The sequence below is a fragment of the Stegastes partitus genome, unplaced genomic scaffold (genome assembly GCF_000690725.1).
Source record: "Stegastes partitus isolate 25-593 unplaced genomic scaffold, Stegastes_partitus-1.0.2 Scaffold111, whole genome shotgun sequence".
NCBI classification, from domain to species: Eukaryota; Metazoa; Chordata; class Actinopteri; family Pomacentridae; genus Stegastes; species Stegastes partitus.
In genome coordinates, this window is record NW_007577842.1 from 784098 (window position 1) to 805231 (window position 21134).

Consider the following 21134-nt stretch of genomic DNA (forward strand, 5'->3'; position numbering starts at 1 on the left):
ATTTGTTGTTTCTGGTTTATTCAGCCTCTGATTCATCTTTCATGTTGTCCATTTTGTCCCATTTTCCTCAGATGCCCCCAAAGAAACGTCAGCATCCATCAGTCCATCAGGTTTGGTGTCAGCAGGTAGCTGGGTGAACCTGACCTGCTCCAGCAGAGCCAATCCTCCTCTCATCAACTTCACCTGGTTTATAAAAACCACAGACGGAATCATGAAAGTAGCTGAAGGACATTTTTACAGACTGAAGATGACCAACATGACAAAAAGTTATTTCTGTGAGGCCACAAATGATCTTGGTCGTGAGGCATCACTAGTGATCCATCCACGCATTGCAGGTAAACATGGCTGCATCCAAATCTAGAAAACGTAGCGTTGGATAAATTCCATTACATATCATAAAATATGCAAATTACTGTGTCCAAAATTGCAAGTAATGTGTCAGATGAAAAAGGGGTTGTTAACAGGGCACTGAATCTTATCCTCTTCATATTATAGCAACAGAGGAATAAAGTGGGATATATGAGAAGAAGAAAAAAGATTTTCCATTCTTGGCATTTACAAAAGCTTGAAAGATCCCCTCCAGTGAAAATTATTATTAGTAGTAGTGGTAGTAGTTGTAGTATTTTACCTTGTTAACAAGTCCATGTAGTGTTTTTTTGTGGTAGAAGATATATCATGTGCAAAATAAGCAGTCAGCGCCATGGCTGAACTGCTGTGTACTAATGCCAGTCCTAAAAACATAATGCAGTTTTAGATTCAGACCAGGGCTTCATATATAACAAACCTAAAAATATAGTCAAGCCAGCTCAGAGGGCAAAACTTTTTGTATGACTAATCTTCTCAAGAATCTGATCTGGTTTTACAGTGTTTGAGCAGAGTTGTAGGTGAGCTGGTGTGCTGAGCTGCAGCGAGTAGGAAGTGATGAGTGCAGAGAGAGGCATTTACTTAATAGATCTGTACAATCCAAAGGAAACAACAGTGCAGAGTTACATCGAAGCCATTTCAATGCAGGAAAAGCTTATTTTCATGGAACAAACTTCGGAATAAGTAACTTTTACACGCAGAGATGATGTTTTAGGTGCTTAATCGTTATTCAGAGAGAGACTTGAGCTCGCACAGATTTTTTTTTCTTCTTATGTGACTCTACCATCTCTGTAAAAATAACATACTTCACCTTACAGCTCACACGACACATTTGCAAAGTATCGCGTGGGGTCTAGCTGACCTGAGTGCAGAGTGATAATGATGACTTTCATTAACTTGATTTTGTCACTTTTAATGTTTTTGTTAGAAACAGACCAGCCTTCATGGGGGGCTGTTGTTGGAGGGATCATCGGGATTATCATACTCATGTGTGGGGTTTACATCCTCTGGTAAGCATCACAGATCATTAATCATCCTCAATCCTCCATACTTTCTTATTTTCTGTGTGATTAGCGCGTTCATCATATGGATTATTTTTTAGTATTAGTTCTTTTACGGGCTGCAAGGTGGCGCAGTTGGTAGCACTGTTGCCTCGCAGCAAGAAGGTTGCTGGTTCGCGTCCCGGTGGGGGCACCGGAATCTTTCTGCGTGGAGTTTGCATGTTCTCCCCGTGCAGCGTGGGTTCTCTCCGGGTTCTCCGGCTTCCTCCCACACAGTCCAAAAACATGTTGAGGTTAATTGGTGATTCTAAATTGTCCGTAGGTGTGAATGTGAGTGTGCTTGGTTGTCTGTCTCTAAGTGTGGCCCTGCGATGGACTGGCGAACTGTCCAGGGTGTCCCCTGCCTTCGCCCTAAGTCGGCTGGGATAGCCTCCAGCGCCCCCCGCGACCCTAATGAGGATTAAGCAGTGTATAGAAAATGGATGGATGGATAGTTCTTTTACACCACAGTTTCTGTTTTGTTACTATTGATTATCCCATTAGGGTGGAAATTTTAGGGAATTATTTTAAGCTCACATCATGAACACAACTGTTCTTATGTTAATGGGAATTACAACCAAATATGCATTTTTGGAGTTCCTCAGGGTTATGTACTTTGATCATTTTTGTTCTGTTTACATGCTGCCTCAAGGGCATATAATACACAGACCAAACAAAAATATTAATTTTTATGCAGATAATACGCTTTTTTTCCCCTGTCTCTCATCACTCAACTAGATATTTAAATGAGTGTATAAACTATGGAAATAATTTCATAACATCAAGGTTTTTGGATTTTAATGTCTAATCAGTGGAGGAAACCTTTCACTTTGCAGAAATCCGGTATTCTTAATGTGATGAATGGATCTAACAAAACTTATCACTGCAATTACATAATCTTTCTTCTTTCTATTCCACTATATATCTATTTCAGACAGGACACTTTGTCAGATTTTACTCATTTATTTGGGATCACATGCATTGAGTTTGGCGGTGACTCTGCTCGTGATGCTCTGGAACAATCTGAGCAAGCATGACACAGATAATCCCTGAGATCACAAACCCCCGCAGAGCCTTGAATTTACAATTTACAATTTTTCAAATACAGTATGAACCAAGAACAAGGAGACAAACTAAATAGTCTTCACTTTACAGAATCTAGATTACATAGTTCAAGGTACAATAATGAACCTTCTGCAACCTACAGTCCCACGATATGGGAAACACAGGGGTTATATGAGATTGAATTGTTTTTAAAAGGTGGTGGTTGGGGAGGAGGAGGAGGAGATTTGTCGATCTGCAGAGGCTGGAGTAGCAACGATGTGGTGAGCGTGAAGTGGGCAGAATGAATGAACGCTGCCTCAGTTATAAAGCACGCTAAGTGAGTGGGCTGGACTTTAGCAATGACGATTGGACAGGAGGGGCCATGTGACACCCTGACTCCGTGCCTGTCTGAACTAATGCGAAGCTCTATAATTTGACCGTAATCATAATTGAAAAACTTTTATGTATTTGTCACATCATTTTTTTTGTCATTTCTCCTCAAATCATTAAACTTGTAGAAGAATTTCTGCTCGACCAGAATAATTTCAGATTTTTATAGTATAAAATATTAATATTTATAAAGATATTTGTGACATTTTAGTCAAATACTTTCAGCAATATTCTTTTTAATATTTTAATATCTTTTTAATATCTATATAATATTCTTTTTTATTGCCCGTTAACCTACTTTCAGCATGTTTTTTTGCACACACAAAATTTTAAGGCTATATGTTTGAATGAAAATATCTCGGGAACAACTCAAGATAAAAGCCTGAACCTTTCACTGCTACTTCTCATGATGCCATTAATTCAGAACATAACATTTTGGACACATAGATGAGTCCAAATTTTTTTTTTAAAGCTATGGATGTTCACCAAAAACAGCTTTCTTTTCATTTTTGTGATGCCATATTCATATTTAAAAGTATTCTATTTTTTTTTTTTTTGTATTATTGTGAAATGCAAAATTGGCGTAGTGCCAAAAATATCACTAGTTTACCTTAATATGTGCTCAAAGATGGAACTTTTTATGACAGCTTCAAATGTTTTTCATGTTTCAACTCATCTATTATCAAAGACTGTTTTAAACAACAACAACAGAAAAAGACTTCTGAGAAGATCCAGAATGAGAAAGATGAATATCATTATAAAATTATTATACCTGAACACTTGAATCAGGATCCCTTTTGTCTCTTCTAGGAGATTGAAGTCAACATGTTCAACTTCACCTCAAATGCAGGTGGGAAATTGGTTCAATAATAGCAGGCTATTCTGATGATAACCGCTGATTTTGTCATTGGAGTTTGCCTCCGGTTCCACATAACATTTCATGTTTCATCCATTTTTCACAGAATCTGGATCTTGAAGAAACCAGAACAGCCGAAAATGAAGACATCCATTATGGAGAGATTGACTTCTCCAGGCTGAGACCTGAACCGTCCTCAGACTCGATGCAGGACAGCACACAGCAGCCGGATACCATCTATTCACAGGTTAATGTATGCAAGAGCTCAACACAAACTTCGGATGGCCCAGAGAGTGTCTATGCTCAAGTGAAGAAGAAATGAGCATATGGAAGTATCCTCTACTGAATAAATATTATTAATTTCAGTCAATATTAACATGTTTATGATGTTCATGCATAGTTTTTTTTTTTTTTATGTAGTCTGTAGTGTGCCTACATATAACTTTGAACAAAAGTTTACATATACTTGCAAAGACTATGGTATATCATGGCGGCCTTGAATTTTTCAATGACTTGAAATGCTTGTCTTTGTCACAAAAAACAGTCATGCATTTTGGTTCTTTCATAGATTTATTATAGGTGTTCTGAAAATATGGCAAAATCTGCTGGGTCAGAAATATACATACAGTTCTGCTGATATTTAGTTAAAATGAACATATACCATTTTCACCTCAGGCACTTTTCGTATCCATCTGCAAGCTTCTAGTTGTATCTTTGACCACTCCTCTTGACAGAATTGGTGCAGTTCAATGATACTTGTTGGCTTTCTGACACATTTGTTTCTTCATCACAGCTCACAGATCCTTGATGAGGTTTACATCAGGACCTTGGGAAGGCTTGTCTAAAACATTAATTCTGGCCTGAATTAGCCATTTCTTTACTACTTTTTATGTGTCTGGGTTCGTTGTCTTGTTCGAAAACCCATCTGCATCCAAACCCAACCTTCTGGCTTATGACTTTAGGTTTTCCTGAAGAATGTGGAGGTTTATCTCCTTCTTCATTATTTCATTTACCATGTGTGAAGATGTGTGTGAAGATTCTCAGTCATCCATGTCATGGTTATTCTCGTGGATTAATCATAGCAACTGGACCAATCCATCCAATGAGAGGTGAAACATCCTCAAGGAGATCAAGCAAGTCCAGTTGCTACGATTAACCCACAAGAATACCTTGTGTGAAGCATCAGTTCCCCTGGAAGCAAAACAGCCCCAGAGCTAATTCACACGGCTTTCAACATCACCAAACTGATTGTTCCAGTTTCTGTATGTATATTTTTGACCCAGCAGAATTGCCATATTTCCAGAGGACCTATAATAAATTTTTGAAAGAACCAAAATGGTTGATTGTTTTGTGTGACAAAGACCTGTGTGTTTCAATCATTCCATCAGAGGAAATTAAGCGTTACAGCAATGTTTGGCAACTCAAGAAGATCCAGTCTGCAGTCACATTAGCAGTATACTGCCAGTGAATTATTTTCTTAAAGACTATTCATTTGTATGCTTTCTGTTATATCAGTGCGTTTATTTTACTCGTGTGAGATAAGTCGTATTTATCAATTATACATATGAACATTTGTGTTTTAATTGCAGCCAAAATGAAGATAAAGCACAGTTATTTTTTTTGCAGGTATATATTTATTACACTTCAATAAAAAAACTTGTGATACAACTGGTGAACATGTACAATCCTTATTTGTATTTCTGAATAAAGCTTATAATTTAATTTAAAAATGTATAGAAAGTTTGCTATTTTAGCAGCAGTGCATAGATAATGTTACAGTGGAGACGATGGTCAGACATTATTCTCATAAAAAACAGTGGATGAACAGTGAGATCAAACAGCTGCTGAGGGATTGGGACTCTGCTTACAGGTCTGGGAACATGGAACTATATAGCTCAGCCAGATCCAACCTGAAACATGGCATTAAGCGGGCTAAGGCAGCATATGCAAAGAAGATGGAGGGGCACTTCATGGAGGGGAACCCCCGACGTGTTTGGAAGGGCATCCATGACCTCATTATTATGAACAGTTCCAATCCTGCCATCACCGACACCAGCACAAGCCTAGCGGAGGAGCTAAATCAGTTCTTTGCTAGGTTTGAAGTTAACAAGGAGGAGGGTGCCCCTATGCTGCTACCCGCTGACAACCTGGCCCTCATTGTGAGCACGGGGAGGTCAGGAGGGTGCTCCGAAGTGTGAACCCATCGAAGGCTGCTGGTCCCGATGGTGTCCAGGGGAGGGTACTGAGGGGCTGTGCAGACCAGCTAACAGAGGTTTTTACTACCATTTTTAACCTCTCACTGGCTGCCAGCACGGTCCCTAGCTGCCTAAAATCTGCCACTATCGTGCCCATCCCCAAGAAACAATCGGTCAGCAGTCTGAATGAGTACAGACCTGTGGCTCTCACTTCAACTGTGATGAAGTGCTTTGAGTACGTACCCTTTGTACATGAGACCCAATATCTCTTGAATGCATTGACTGATTTTATTTTATTTTATTTTTTCCCAATTTGGCACAAACTACTGGATTCAGTGATTAATTTCTTAGAATATGGTGGTCAAAAGACACTCACAAAACTGTTTTTTGGTCAAAATTGGAGGATTCACACACCAATAGATGTTAAATAATGACAGAATGGAAAAAAAATTATAATATTAAGATTAAACAATGTGAGAACATTTTATATCTAAAAGGTCAAAGGCCAAGTCTGGACACACATAGATGTAAACTACAAGTTTTGGAGGGGGCATATAAAATTGATGAGATAGAGCTTGTTACATTAAATTTAACAGATGCTCAGTTTGTCACAATTGTGTAGTAAGATTTGAAGCCAAATGCTTCAAATTTAGTCATTAAAGAGTTGTGACAGACAAGTAAAACTGTAGATTTATGTGCTAATCTTTGTGCTTGACACTATATCAGCAGCACTTGCAAGTAAAAAGTTTAGGCCTCCATCTGATCTTTATAATATTGAACTATAATAACATTTAAATAATATAATGTTTAATGAATTAAATGAAATGAATGAATGAAAAATGAATGAAATGAAATGAAAAATACTTTATTTATCCCAGAAGGGAAATTCAATCTTGTAAAAGCTCACTTTTTTTTTTTTTTTTTTTTAATCAATATAACATATATTCTTATACAACAACAACAATCATTCAGTCAGTCAAATTTGTTTTTTAAGGTGATGGCTGTTGGCAGGAAGGAATTCCTGTATCTCTCCGTTCGACAGCGAAGCTGACGCAGCCTCCCACTAAACACACTCTGTTGGTTCTTCACTGTGTTGTGGGGGGAAGAATCCTCCATCATCTTCATCATCTTGTGCAGCATTCTTTTTTGAACAATCAGCTCCAGTGGCTCCAGAGTTATCCCCAGCACAGAACCAGCTTTCCTGATCAGCTTGTTTAGTTTCTTTAAGTCTCTGGTTCTGATGCTACTGCCTTAATGTGTATAATAAATATAAATAATAATGTGTAGGGTTTTAGTGTTGGAAAATAAGAGGTACTTATTTTCACACACTAAAGCAAGTGATTGCATTAATTACAATTATTAAAACTAACCTTTGAATTATTCGTCCAGCGATATAATCTGAGTCAGCATAATAATTCTAATAAATTGTTTACTCTTGGTGCTCAGTCAAGAGTGTTTTATAAAGTTAAGGGAATTAACTTAGAGCTTAGGTAACTAAAGATCACATACGTAAAGTGACAGGATGTAAGCCATAGAAAACACAGGAAACAACTGTATACAAACACACAACATTTATTACTAACTAAACAAACAAACAAATAACAACAACAAACATAAAATATAAAATACAAACAATGATGAAAATGCTGGTTGAGAAATATGAATGTGAAAACCGAATGTGGAACAGAGTGGTGGCTTGGAGACTTGAAAGTCTTTTCACCCGAAGCAGCAGATAATCTGTTAAATTTGGAATATTGGTCAGAAGGCCAATTATAATCATAAAACACCCGTTTAGAGACAGAAGCTTGATACTTGCAGTTTCCAGGGTGCAGCAGCCTCTGGGAGACGAGGCCTTCAGCTTGAGTTGGATCAGGGTGTGGCAGTTGAAGTTGAGCACATGGAAGACCAAGTAAGCAGCTCTCCTGCCTCATGGAGAGAGCCAGAAGAGGGAGCGATGGAAAGAGAGAGAGCATGCTTCCCGGGTGAAAGACTTTAAGTGAAACTAATGACCAATCACAGCGAGCTCCGCTCCCAGGGGGGCTGTTAGATATGACGCCCCAGTATCACCGGGAGGTCATGAGGTGGTCATGAGTTTTGCTCTGAAAGTAACAATGTTCCTTCAGAACTATATGTACTTTCAATTATACAACGTTAAGCTTGTTGGAAATGAATGTGTCACATGTAAAGCTTCATGGGGAGTCTAAACATGACTGAGCTATCTTGTACGGTTACAGAGATAACACAATGCTTAGGATATGATAATACAACAAGCTGATAAATTAAAGAAGGACTTATCCAACTGTAATTAAGCTTTGGAGTATTTATCAGGATATGATATATCATAACATTTAACGATTAAACTTAACACAAGATAATAAGGCACATCTTCTGGTGCTGTGTCTTATTGTTCATTGATGAGTTCAGTTCTTGCATGCCACAGGAAATGAGGGGTCAGCAGAGCAATACGTTAAGCCCAGGGCACTTCATTGCGCCTGGCCATCTGGACCATTTGTTAAGGTCTGAGTGGTCTTGAATGTTTTTCTTTGTCTTCCCCCAAAAACTCATGTGTATTAGATCCTTTTAAGTGTGATAAGGAAATTCCCAATGGGGCTGTGCTTCCTCACTCCTCCGAGTCTGCAGAGCTGATTTACAAGGCCCTGTGACTTGGGTGCTGCAAAGTTCAAATGAAGTTTTCCAAATCCTTTTGGGCATCTGTGTCTGTCCATATCCTACAAATGTATGTATAATAAATATAAATACTTAATGTGTCCTCATATGAGATTACTTCATGTAAAGTCCTTGCCCTTTATGCTTCAGGCTTTTCTTTTTGGTCTTCTTATGTGTTCCCATTTTACCGCATTCCCCTTTCTCTGAATTTTTTAGAAAATTCACTGTATATCTTTGCTACATGCCATTAAATGAAACGGCCAAGAAAAAGCAGAACCTAAACTTATAGGAGGAAGCTGCAACAGTGAAGGGCTGTGTGAAATAATTACCTCAGCTGAACAACTAAAGTGACAGAACTTGCTCTGGAAAAAAACATTTAAGAACATTTCAATACAGTTTGAATGATTTTATTGGTTACATTTCAGATGGTTAATCTTTCTTTTTTTTTTAATCTAAAATGATCTTTTTCTTTGTGTCTGCAGAGTAAGAAGGATTTTTTTCTGCAGGTTGTCCACAATAAAATAATACTTACATGTATGCAAATCAATTTATTTTTGTGATTTAATATATAGCAAATATAGAATGTAACAAAAGCAGATGTGTCCTGAAAAAGATTAAAACACAAGAAGATGATTTTGGTCTTCTTTTTTATGAATTTGTATTGCATTTTAGTGCAGGAGAACAATATCTTTTTCCTCTTGTTGACTCCAAAGTGGGAAATGTTTGTGTTCCTCTCGTATTTACAGTAGGTTGTTCAGTGGAGATGATATTCAGTAGTTGCTCAAAAAACTACTTGGACTTACTTTAAGTCTTGAAAGATGGGAAGTCCCCATAGGTTACAATAGTTTAACAGGAAAGTTGGTTCTTGTTCTATTGCTCTTTGCATTTTGATGCAAGCCTTCTTAGTAAAAGAATTTATAGTTTATTTTGTAACTATGGACTGACTCCACAAAAAAAATCAGTTATTTCATATGATATTTGATTAGGGTTTTGTTTAGATGAAGTAAGTGAAAAGACAGGAGATGTTGATTCGACAAGATTTTATTTCAACTACTACTAACTACGCTAACTACTGTGGTATTTTTTTGACTTTACATAACATAAATTTTGTTGCAAAAATCATTAAGATCCTTAAGTAAAATGTTAAAACAAACTTGTAAACGCAAAGTTATGACAAGTCCTCAAACCTGATCAGTCATGCTACTGCTAGCATGAGGGTTATATAGAAGGTTGTACCAGAGGGAGGAGATAACTAGATAAATAATCCTTGTAATATGTGACAATGCTGTTGAAAAGATCTGTTCAGATTTAGATTAAAAAACAACATGGTCAGGATCAGGGTTAAAAGAACCAAGTAAGCAGGTGGTTAAAGTTAACAAACAGTGGTCTCCTGTGAGCAAGTGCAATGGTTTGTTGACATATCCATCCATCCCAACCTCATCCATACATAGCCCCGATCCCATTTATCAGAGTCCTCCACTTAGATCATAGTCCCTCCCACCAGATATGCCAGTCAAGGAAGCAAAGAGGCATGAGAAAATAGAAGTCAAAGCAACACATATTGAATCCTCACCTTGGAGCCGTTGTTTTAAAGTCAATAAAATATGAGTGACACAAGAACATTATTTTTCTATTGTTTAGCTACAGCCTACTGCTGTAGTTGATCATTTCCATCAGATAAACAAAACAGTGTCCATGACAACTTAAAGAATATCTAAACTTTTACTTTTACACCTCCTTTATGTGTGCTGAAAAGACTTCTGCAAAGCCTATAGTAAGGATACACCTCTGCATCCTTGCTCATAATTTCTTTGGCAAACCTCCTCTCTCCTTGAGATTCATTTTATGAATAGAGACATACTTTAAAATCCCACACTAAAAACAATTTCTGGGTCACAGGCAGGAAGATGGAAGAGCAGAGGAGGCTCAAAATAGAGGCTATTTGTGCTCATGGTCTGAAATCATCAGCTATCTGGTTGCTCTTCCAAGGAATCAGCTTCCAGTTTGGGGGTGGTCGCCAAACACTCTCTGTACTTTAAAGATCTGGCTTAAAACCTTCGTTTTTGCCAAAGTGTATTGTCAGGACTGGCTCAGGTGACCCTGAAGATGTCTAAGTTATGCTGCTGTAGGCTGAGACTGTTGAGGGACTTCCCATGATGCACTAAGCAGTCATCCTTAACTATCCTCTCCACTTTCTCTCTCAAAACATATATATGCCACCATTGCTTGTAGTTAACTGTGTGTCACCTCCCTCCTGTAGTTTGTGTTTTGTCTTCATTGAAGGTATCTCTGGATGATTTCTGATCTGCAATCACTGACCTCACCAACCTCCAAGATGATCTTTTATGTGTTGTTTGTCTGCTTTCTGTCTGCTACCCCAATCTCTCTCTCTCCTCCCTTTACCCCAGATAGCCTCCTGGCCTGAGCCTGGTTCTGCTGGAGGTTTCTTCTAAGTAAAGGGGAGATTTTTCTTCTCACTGTTGCCAGTTGCTGCTCAGAGTTGAATCCAGTGGAGTCTTTAGATTTGTTGGGCTGTACTCACATTCACTAAGGCCTTCACCTCAGCATGTGAAGTGCCTTGAGATGACAAATGTTGTGAACTGCTGCTATAAAATAAAATTGAATTGAATAATTCACTCTAATTACAAAGGAGCCATGGCGTTTTATATCTTTATCTGAGCTATATATGAAAGGCACAAAGCTGATATCTTTATGCATAATGTATAATGTGTTACAGGGGACAAGGATAAACCGGGACGCAGGAAGATAGCACTATGGAGAAGAGTGAGACAGCAGACACAGGGAGTGAACACAAATGAACCCACAGCTGAAAGAAAAACCACTGAATTATATAGACAAAAGGAAGTGATAGACAACAAATGTGACACTAATGTGGGCTGAGTAAACAGTCACACAAAGAAGGGAAGTAAAATTGGCAAACACACAAGTTCAGTGATAAACTAAATATAACAGTGACAGTATCTTAAAAAAAGGTAAAGCATATAGGCCTGAAAGAATGTGTCCAACGTAACTTATTTCAACTCCGATGAGATTAAAATGAGTTCACAAGTACTCACAAGAGAAGGGAAAACTTTTTCTTACTCTTTTCATGAACAAGGCACAAGAGTAATCTTGTGCCTTGTTCATGAAACTACAGTTCTGTTTTCTTTTACAACATCTGAACAGGGAAGTGTTTCGCCTGATCTATTGCGGCTGTGCTGAAATTCTGAAATTGCACGATTAGTACCTAACAGGTTCTCCTCCGTTGCAGAGTTCTCATCCGGTAAGGAAAATGTGACAGATTTGATTCATTTTTGTTCGCCAGTTTCTTAAATTTCTATTCTGGGATGAAAGACATTTTATTAGCTTGAGTTTAGCGTAGTTGGGTTAAAATGCAATTTCAAAATAATGCTTTACATCATAAATGTCTTTTTTAAACCCAAAGAACATGACAAGTTTCTGGTTTGATCCTATAGTTAGATTATTAGTTATTGATTTTTACAGGTGAGGAGTTTGATGCCAGTCCTGTTGGTGAACATCATGACAAGCAACATGTTACTGAGCCTCCTCTTTATTTCAGGTAAGCTGTTTGATTTTAGGAGCTGCAAGGTGGAGCCGTGGTTAGTACTGTTGCCTCGCAGCAAGAAGGCTGCCGGTTCGCATACCGGTGAGAGGACACCCGGGATCTTTCTGCATGGAGTTTGCATGTTCTCCCCATGCAGCGTGGGTTCTCTCCAGGTTCTCCGACTTCCTCTCACAAGTCCAAAAACATGTTAAAGTTAATTGGTGATTCTAAATTGTCCTAAATTGTGAATGTAAGTGTGCTTGGTTGTCTGTCTCTCTGTGTAGCCCTACGATAGACTGGCGACCTGTCCAAGGTGTCCCCCGCCTTCGCCCTAAGTCAGCTGGGATAGGCTCCAGCCCCCCCCCCCCCCCCCCCCCCCCCCCCCCCCCCCCCCCCCCCCCCCCCCCGCGACCCTAATGAAGATTAAGCGGTGTATAGATAATGGATGGATGGATGGATGTTTGATTTTAATCATTTGTTCAAAACAGACTGCAGATAGCGATACTTTACAAAGACATTATATTCACAGTATGTAGGAGGAAAGACCAGCAAGAAACACAGGGATGCTTAAGTAATTTTTCCGAATTGTAAATGTTCTCTTCATGCAGATGTTTACTATTTATCATGATTCTGATTCTGGTTTTACAGGCACCTTGGCTGATTGTCCTCATGTCGCCCTCGACATCACTGTACCAACAAGCATGGAAGCACTGAGTGGATCTTGTTTGCAAATCCCCTGTAACTTTACAGCTAGACCAGGAAAACAATTTTGCAGCCAGAGAGCTATGTTTGGAGTTTGGCTCAAAAAACACATCAGCTTTCTCACATATCCGGACAATGTTATTTTCAACAGTAGTGGGTCAGTTAACCCCTATCCAATGGAAATTACTGGAAACCTGAGTCAGGGAAACTGCACCACTGTGTTTTCTAATTTAACCACCACTCACACAGACAAATACTTCTTCAGAATTGAGAACTGGCCATTCAGGGCAACAGCTGATTGTGATCCTCTTTTGATGACAGTCAAAGGTAAGAAAGTTTTCTTTTTACAAGTCCATAGATCAACAAACCCCTGAAACAAACCCTAATTATGATATTATAAAAGGACTTTGGTATACTATTGCCTGCTCCGTGTGTTAGACTGTAGTCATAAAGTGTTAGAGAAATCAACCTATGAGACTATTTTCGATTTATATTCTATGTTTGTTTTTTTACTGTCCAGTGATAACTGTATTACCATGACAGTAAAGTAAGGAAAAAAAGGACATACTGTATAAACTGTATTTAACTTTTGACAGAAAAAGGGAAGTAATGAGTGCAATTACTTTTATCACTTTTGATTAAAATGAAGATAAATTCTCACTTCGATTGCTGATTCTGACACTGTTGTTGAAATGAAATCTTAAGTAAAAGAAATAACATTTTTTACAGTTTGATCTGTAAAATAACAAGAAAAATTAAAGCCGCAAGCGGCGATGGACGGGTCGTCGTCCTATGCTTGTCGGCCTTCGCACACGGCGGGTTAGGGTTAGGGCGCAAACCTGCTCCGGGCGGGATTATGATCCAGCCTGTCGAGTTTGAGGCAGATCGGAGCAAGTGTGGCCTAGTTACGAGCCACTTCCTGTTTAGCGGCGAGCCGCGGTGGCGCGCGTGTTGGCCGGGGTGGAAACACGCTCTGGCTGAGACTTGGAGCACGCCTGTAAAATTTCAGGCCGATTGGAGCACAGACACAGCACGTCTCGTATTCTGGTGTTTTATGGCGTTGTGGCCAAATTCAGGGGGGCGCCATTTCCACGCCGTCACACTTGTTTTACTAACGTGTAATCACCACCTCCTGTAGTTTGTGCTGGCCAAATTTCAGGTGTGTATGACCTTCCCTGCAGGAGGAGATAGATTTTGAAAATGGCCAAAAATGTCCAGAAGTCACCCACAATCGCCAAAATTGTCACTGTGGTTTTTTCAAAATGGCGGACTTCTTGTTGGGTTTAGGACTTGGCACTAATTGACTTTTTGTACGTACTGACCTGCTACACATGCCCAGCGAATCTTGTCAGTGTAGGTGAAACGACCTTCCGACAATATTCAGTTGAATGCAAAAAACACAGCGAAAATGGACAAAATGACCATTGATCAAAATTGGACGGGCCACCATTTCCAAATCAGGCCTCATCTGCGGAGCGTTTGAAGAACATTTAATCACCATGTCATGTAGTTTGTGCTCACCAAATTTAAGGTGTGTACGACGAACCCCCTCGGAGGAGTTTGATTTTGAAAATGGACAAAAATGGCCATTTTTGAGCGAAAATGGCCCGACATGCTCGCCGTTTTTCCAACATGGCGGGTTTCCTGTTGGGTTTACAGAAACATGCCAAAGGTTTTTTTTTGTGCGTCATTAGTTGTTACATATGTGTGGCGAATTTCGTTGTTCTAGGTGAAACGTAGCGCCGACGGGACTCTGTAGAAATATTGTAGGGGGCGCAGTTGAGCCGTGTTGCATTTTAGACCTTGGTCCAGCAGATTTTTTTGTTCGTGCCAACTAGCTCTATATGCCTATGAAATTGCGAAGCTCAAGGGCAAACATGCTTCCGACAGGACTCCATTGAAATTTTCAAGGTGGCGCTATGAGCAATTTCTGTAGTGAGGTGTGTATTTTTCTTCCAAATTATAACATTTTTTGCCAGGTCTGATGTGTGTGGTGATTTTGATGAGTTTTCGAGTACGTTAAGGGCCTCAAAAACGCGTCTCTTTGTCACGAATAATAATAATAAGAATCCGAGCAGTTCCAATAGGGTCTTCGCACCCTTTGGTGCTCGGACCCTAATAATAATAATAATAATAATAATCCGAGCAGTTCCAATAGGGTCTTCGCACCCTTTTGGGTGCTCGGACCCTAATAATAATCACAACGGTTACAATAGGGTCCTTGCACTGTAATGCTCGGACCCTAGCAAATCTAGATGCAGACTAAATGTCAAAGTGTCAGCATTGGCTTTCAGAATCAAACACTGTGTCAGTGTTAAAGACAGTTTGTGATTAAATATTGTGATTAAAATGTAAAATGTTTGTTTGCTGTGAAACACAGATTCTCCATGGAGTCCCAGAATTGACATCTCAGGTGAACTGAAGGAGAAGGAGTCTGTCACTATCAGCTGCTCAGCTTTCACTCCCTGTCCACACTCCCCTCCTCAACTCACCTGGAATCTCCAACAGGACTCTCACAACCAAATAGAGGAAAACACAGACGGAACCTTTACAAGTAAAATCCAGCAGAGCATCACTCTGTCAGACACACATGATGGATACAACATCAGCTGCTCTGCCACATATCCTGTGGATGAAGGAAAACATGGAAAGACAGCAGAGACACAAGAGACTCTCCATGTTAGATGTAAGCGATCCTGATTGCACATCATGATTTATTGTTTGTGATTTGTTTAGCCTCTGATTCATCTTGCATGTTGTCCATTTTGTTGCATTTTCCTCAGATGCCTCCAAAGAAACGTCAGCATCCATTAGTCCATCAGGTTTGGTGTCAGCAGGTAGCTGGGTGAACCTGACCTGCTCCAGCAGAGCCAATCCTCCTCTCATCAACTTCACCTGGTTCATAAAAACCACAGATGGGTCCATGGAAGTAGCCAAAGGACACTTTCATAGGTTTAATATCACTGGTAAAGGAGTTTATTACTGTGAGGCCACAAATATCATTGGTAATCAGATGTCAGCTGAGATTCCTCTCACTGTTGAAGGTAAATATAGTTTTTTTTTGTTTTTTTTGTTTGTTTTTTTTTAATGAATCTGCTAATATAATTATTGAATGCTATTTGGAACCTTTTTTTAATGAATGGTGTCACACAAACTATAAAGTTAAGTTTGAATTTAAAGGCTTAGTGTTTAGGGTTTTGGCACCATCCAGTGGTGAGGTTGTAGACTGCAACCATCTGAGTACTAGTCCCTTCATCAAGTGTGAATTTTCAGCCCATTCTTATTCCTACCTCCATCAAACACTGTCCTCTTGTCAAAGCCACTTAAGGTTTTCTTCAATGAAGGCGCCAGCTGTGTCATTGTCTGACAGCAGTAGTTGTACAAGAGTTTTCCCAGTTTTAAAGAGCCGCATAAGGAGGCTGTATAGGTGGATTCAATGTCAGTCAGAGGGCTGTCAACCACAACTCTGAGGTTTGTGCCTCCATGTTGGACTTAGTTTGGTTAAGATGATTCATCAAAACTCCTTGCTGAAGGTTAGAGACAGATTGTGGTTTGGGTTTAAATACACTCATTCACCACATTAAACACACACTACAATAATGAAACCAACAGAGAATATTTCACTACGGACTTGTGGCACCTGATAAAGTATGTGATGAGCTGGGGGTGACACCAAAGCGTGTAGGGGAACCAACTGTGGTTCTCATATCAACGTAGAAGTTTCTGTCTACAGTCTGTGTTTGGTTTGTTGAATCTGTGCGACTGTAGAAAAATGGCGGGCTCTGAGGAAGAGAACCTGCTCCCTGTGCAAATATGAAAGGTTCATTCTAAACCAATGAAAACACAATGATTTGTAAATTGTACACTAATGATTGATGATGTTACTATATTCCATTTCTATCTACCTAAAACCTACATACTGTTCCTTTAATGTGAAGACCAGCATGAGTGTGTCCACATCAGTCACTTGATGTTTATATTGGTTTTCCTTCAGGTGAACAGCCTGGAGGCTCCTTCCAATGGGAACCAATTCTCGGAGGGATTATTGGGACCATCTTACTCATTTGCTTGATTATCTTTGCTTGGTAAGAATCACAGATCAAAGCAGCAACCATGGCACAGCTTCTTTCACTGACATTATTGCTGAACATCCACTAACATTTGTTTCTACATCATTTCCAGCCATGTCCAGTCTATTTACACACAGTATAGTTCATCTAACAGCATCTCATGTCTTCTAGGTGGTTAAACTCGATGCATCAAACTCAGCAGCAGGTGAGAAAACACTACATTTCCCAATAATGTGAACTTCTCACTGAACTTCTACTGAACTTCAAAAATGTCTCATTTGGTTCATTTTCCACAGAGTCAGACTGGTGAAGAGCCAGTTTATGAAGAGCCAGAAAGAAAAGTAGAGGAAGAAGAAAATAAAGAAGAAGAAAACATCCACTATGGAGAGGTCAACTTCAAGCAGAGACGTGAACCTTCCCCTGACTCAGTGCTGGACATCCAGCAGCAGCAGGACATAGTGTATGCAGAGGTAAAAGTCAACAAGCCGGCAAACAACCAAACACAGACAGACAATGGACCAGAGGAACTCTACGCTCAAGTGAAGAAAAACTGAGGCTTGTGTAATTTATCTAAAGACATATATTACATTTGTGTAAGTCACTGTAAGTGACAGTTTTGTGAAGAGAAACTAAGACCTTCAGCATCCTGCAGCTTTTCTTTTTTAGCTATGTTCATATTTGTGTGCTGATAGGTGCTATTGTGGGATTTGTTTATTATTTCTCAGATGTGTAGAAATAAATGTTCCAAAGGCATCAGTTCTGCAGATGGATTACATGTGCAAATATTTTGTCTGTGTCATTTTGTTTTAGATTATTTCATACAGGACATTGTGAACAGTAATTTTGCATATCTATTTTCTTCATCCATTCAAAAGCTGTTAGGAGAAAACTGTGTGCCTCCTTGTTTCAACTGTTATACCGCCTAAGTTATGGAATCACAGGAGTGCCATAATAAAAAATAAATGTTAAAAAATATAGGAATAAATGTGTAAATATAAAGAGGAACACATAAAAGAATAAATTTAAAAAAGGAAATATAAAGGTCAATTTTGTCTTTGCTTTTCCCCTTTCCATTTCTTTTTCCATTTTGTATTTTTTCCAGCAAGAACTTTTAACAATTGCTTGGTATGTGAAAGAACATTTTCAGCTGGACTACATTTTAAGAATGGTGGAAGATGTCAGCGAAAGTCTTGGGCAAATGTCTGTGCTGGCCAATACAGACATTGATCCAGATGTGTGGCACAATGTCTGTTCTTGTTGAACACCTCTCCTTAATTCCTCCACATTGTCACGGTGGGAAATCGGGGAACCCAGGTGCAGACACAGATCAGGCAGACAGGCAGGTTAAGTGTAAAAAGGATTTAATAAACCAGAAGTAAAGCTGAAAACCAATATAAAAAGTGCAAACTAAACTGAGTGGAAAACAGAATGGGATAAACTAGACTAAATTCAACAAAAGGCCAACCTACAAAAACCAGGGAAAACTCCAAACTAAGAACTGAGGGGAAAAAACCTAATGAATTGTAGGATACAAAAAAACAAATCTACTCAAACAAACAGGGATACTCACAGAAAGACACAAACGGAGGGGGCAGACAGGCTTGGCGAATCCAGGAAAAAGGGGACCAAAACGGAGGGGAAAGACAGACTCGGGGAATCCAGGCTGGGGACAGAGCAGGGACTGGCAGAAACATGCGGGAGGAATGTCTATGGTCCGCAGCTTGTGGCAGAATGAACAGAGTCTTTATGGGAGCTGTGGTGATTGCGTGCAGGTAAGTCCGGAGTTGTAGCTGTGGGTGATAGTCCTTGATTAGTGCTGAGATGCATGGGGCAGAGAAGGAGAGAGGGAGAGGGGGAGAGGGACAGAGCGAGAGACAGCGAGAGAGGAGGGAGAAGAGAGGGAGAAAAAGAGGGAGACAGGCAAGGGCTGGGGCTGAGGCTGGGAAGTCATGACACACATGACATATTTATTTTTCTGCTTTTCTCCAGTCAAACTGCATGTTCGTTTGTACTTCCTCTCAGCGCCAAAGTGACATCACTTCCCTTTAGCCGTGCTAGGAGCTAGCACCAAGCATAAATCTTGTGATCAGGTATTGACTACTCACCCTGGACAGATCAAAGCAATTTGATTGACAGCTCTGTCCATTAAGTAAAAACAAAATGGAAAAAGCAATGACAAAAGGAAAAGACAAAGTCAAAAGGAAAAACAATCCTCCTCCTCACTAAGCCTCTGCAGCTCCTTTTTCATCTCTTTCTCTCCTCCTCTAATTTTCTTCTGAAAAAAAGAAGAGATGTCTCTTGACTTTCTCTTCATGGTGTGAAAATTGACATAACATACAAGCAGCAGCTATTGACGTTAGCAACGTAACTCAGTTTTACATGTCAAAAACACATCAAATCTGCTGTAACAACATTATACTGTAACAATTTAGTACTTGAAAAGCACATGTCACGATGCAGACTTTCCCCTCTACTTTTACTAAAGAATATTTTGACTTATTTACTTACTGGTAGTCTTCTCCATCTTCTCTCTTAGCGCCTTTTGAGATCGCTGATCTCAGCTTGCCAGGCTGGCTGTGCATTTGGGATAGAATGCATAATGTAGGCCTATTGGTTACAGATTAACATATGCTGTTTGCAATAATTGTTGGTTGCGGACCATAATTATTTAAATGGCTAAAATGAACAGTTTTCTATATTAATGTGCTCATAATTTATATTAAATGTCACCAGGGGCCTCATGTACAAAGCGTGCTTATGCACAAAAACTTGGCGTACGCACTTTTCCACGCTCAACAATGTAAAAAAAGGTAATTCCTCAAAGTGATATGCACATCAGAGACACTTAGATGAACACTTAGCACACCCAGGTGTTTGCAATCAGATGAGCGGATATAAAAGTTTACATAAAATGGTGCAGAAGATACCGTTAACAACAATGGCGGCTTTGGCACTGTTGGAGGATATTGCCAATGGAGCAGCGCCAAGAGAACCGGTTTCCAGAGACCTCAGGACGACGACTGGATCATCAGCCGCTTTACGTTCCCGAGGGCAATTCACTTAGAACTGTGCGCGGAGCTGCGGCCATTCTTAGAGCGCAACACGTCCAGGAACCATGTCCTACCTGTGCCTATACAGGTGCTGACCACACTGGGCTTTCTAGCCACAGGGTCATTTCAGAGGGAGCTGGCCGACCGACCCGGACTGTGCCAGTCGACAGTGAGCTGAGCCATGCCAGCCGTGTGGGTTGGAACCATCCGAATGTCAGCCAGATATATCAAATTCCCACACCACAGTTGAACAGGACGGCATAAAAGTGCAATTTGTAGCGACGGCCGGTTTTCCTGTTGTAATCGGAGCTGTCGACTGCACACACATTGCTATAGAGGCACCATCACAAGATGCATTTGTTTATGTAAACAGGAGGAATTTTTTAATTAAATCAGTGTACAGATCATCTGTGATGCGCAAATACAAATAAGTAACATTGCTGCGAGGCGGCCTTGATCAAAACACATTCACAACAGGTTGAGAACAGGCTACAAGCTGGCACTGTGGGTGGCTTCTTGGTGAGCAAGTCATTTAATTGTCCTAATATTAATCCCCCGACATGCATTAATGTGCGCCCCGGACGGGCATCAGCAGCTGGCTGTTGCGGCGGACCGGAGGATCGGCTGACGCCGGGGAGGCTAGAGGAATCCCGCGGGTCTGTGATACGAGGCTGGGACTGCGTCTCACAGTCTTCTCTTGCCTCACTGTAGGTTGGAAAATAATAAATTGAGTAATCTGACATGACACAAAGGTTTGATTTCCTCTTTGATATCCTGGCATGATTACGCAAGAACCTGTATCTTGTTTGGCTGCGAGCAGATTATTATATGACCCGTGTCGTGAATAAATCCGTGAGTTATACAATAAATATTTACCTTGGGGTGATCTGAGTGACCTACACTGTAAAAAAAAAAATCTGTAAAAAAACGGTAAAAGTACTGGCAGCAAAGTTTCCAGACGGATACCGTAAAATTACAGTAAATAACTGTTTTGCAAAATTACATACTATAAACTGTAAAAATACGGAGCAGATTTTACAGTCAAAATTAATTAAAATACATTATATTCAAGTTGATAAATGTTCAATATACTGTAAATTAACAGTCATATTATGTGAAAAAAGCATTAAAGAAGGATATCTTTCAGGTATATCTCTGTAAATTTACTGTACTCAAAAATCTGTAAAAAAAA

The 21134-nt window shown here is 39.7% G+C and overlaps 1 protein-coding gene across 3 annotated transcripts; it reads left to right on the plus strand.

The window, feature by feature from the left end:
* Nucleotides 1-11784: 11784 nt before the first annotated feature.
* Nucleotides 11785-17675, plus strand: LOC103354548 (sialoadhesin-like). Of its 3 annotated transcripts, none has more exons than XM_008277963.1 (8): nt 11785-11838; nt 12136-12293; nt 12769-13149; nt 15203-15508; nt 15606-15866; nt 16817-16907; nt 17064-17097; nt 17189-17675. In XM_008277963.1, exons 2-8 carry the CDS (start codon nt 12272-12274, stop codon nt 17444-17446), a joined length of 1353 nt encoding a protein of 450 aa, XP_008276185.1. In that variant the 5' UTR covers nt 11785-11838; nt 12136-12271; the 3' UTR covers nt 17447-17675. The 3 variants fall into 3 exon arrangements, with proteins under 3 accessions (XP_008276185.1, XP_008276186.1, XP_008276184.1); XM_008277964.1 differs by having other exon boundaries at nt 12136-12278; XM_008277962.1 differs by lacking the exon at nt 12136-12293 and adding an exon at nt 12060-12135 and having other exon boundaries at nt 11802-11838.
* The last annotated feature ends 3459 nt before the right edge of the window (nt 17676-21134 follow it).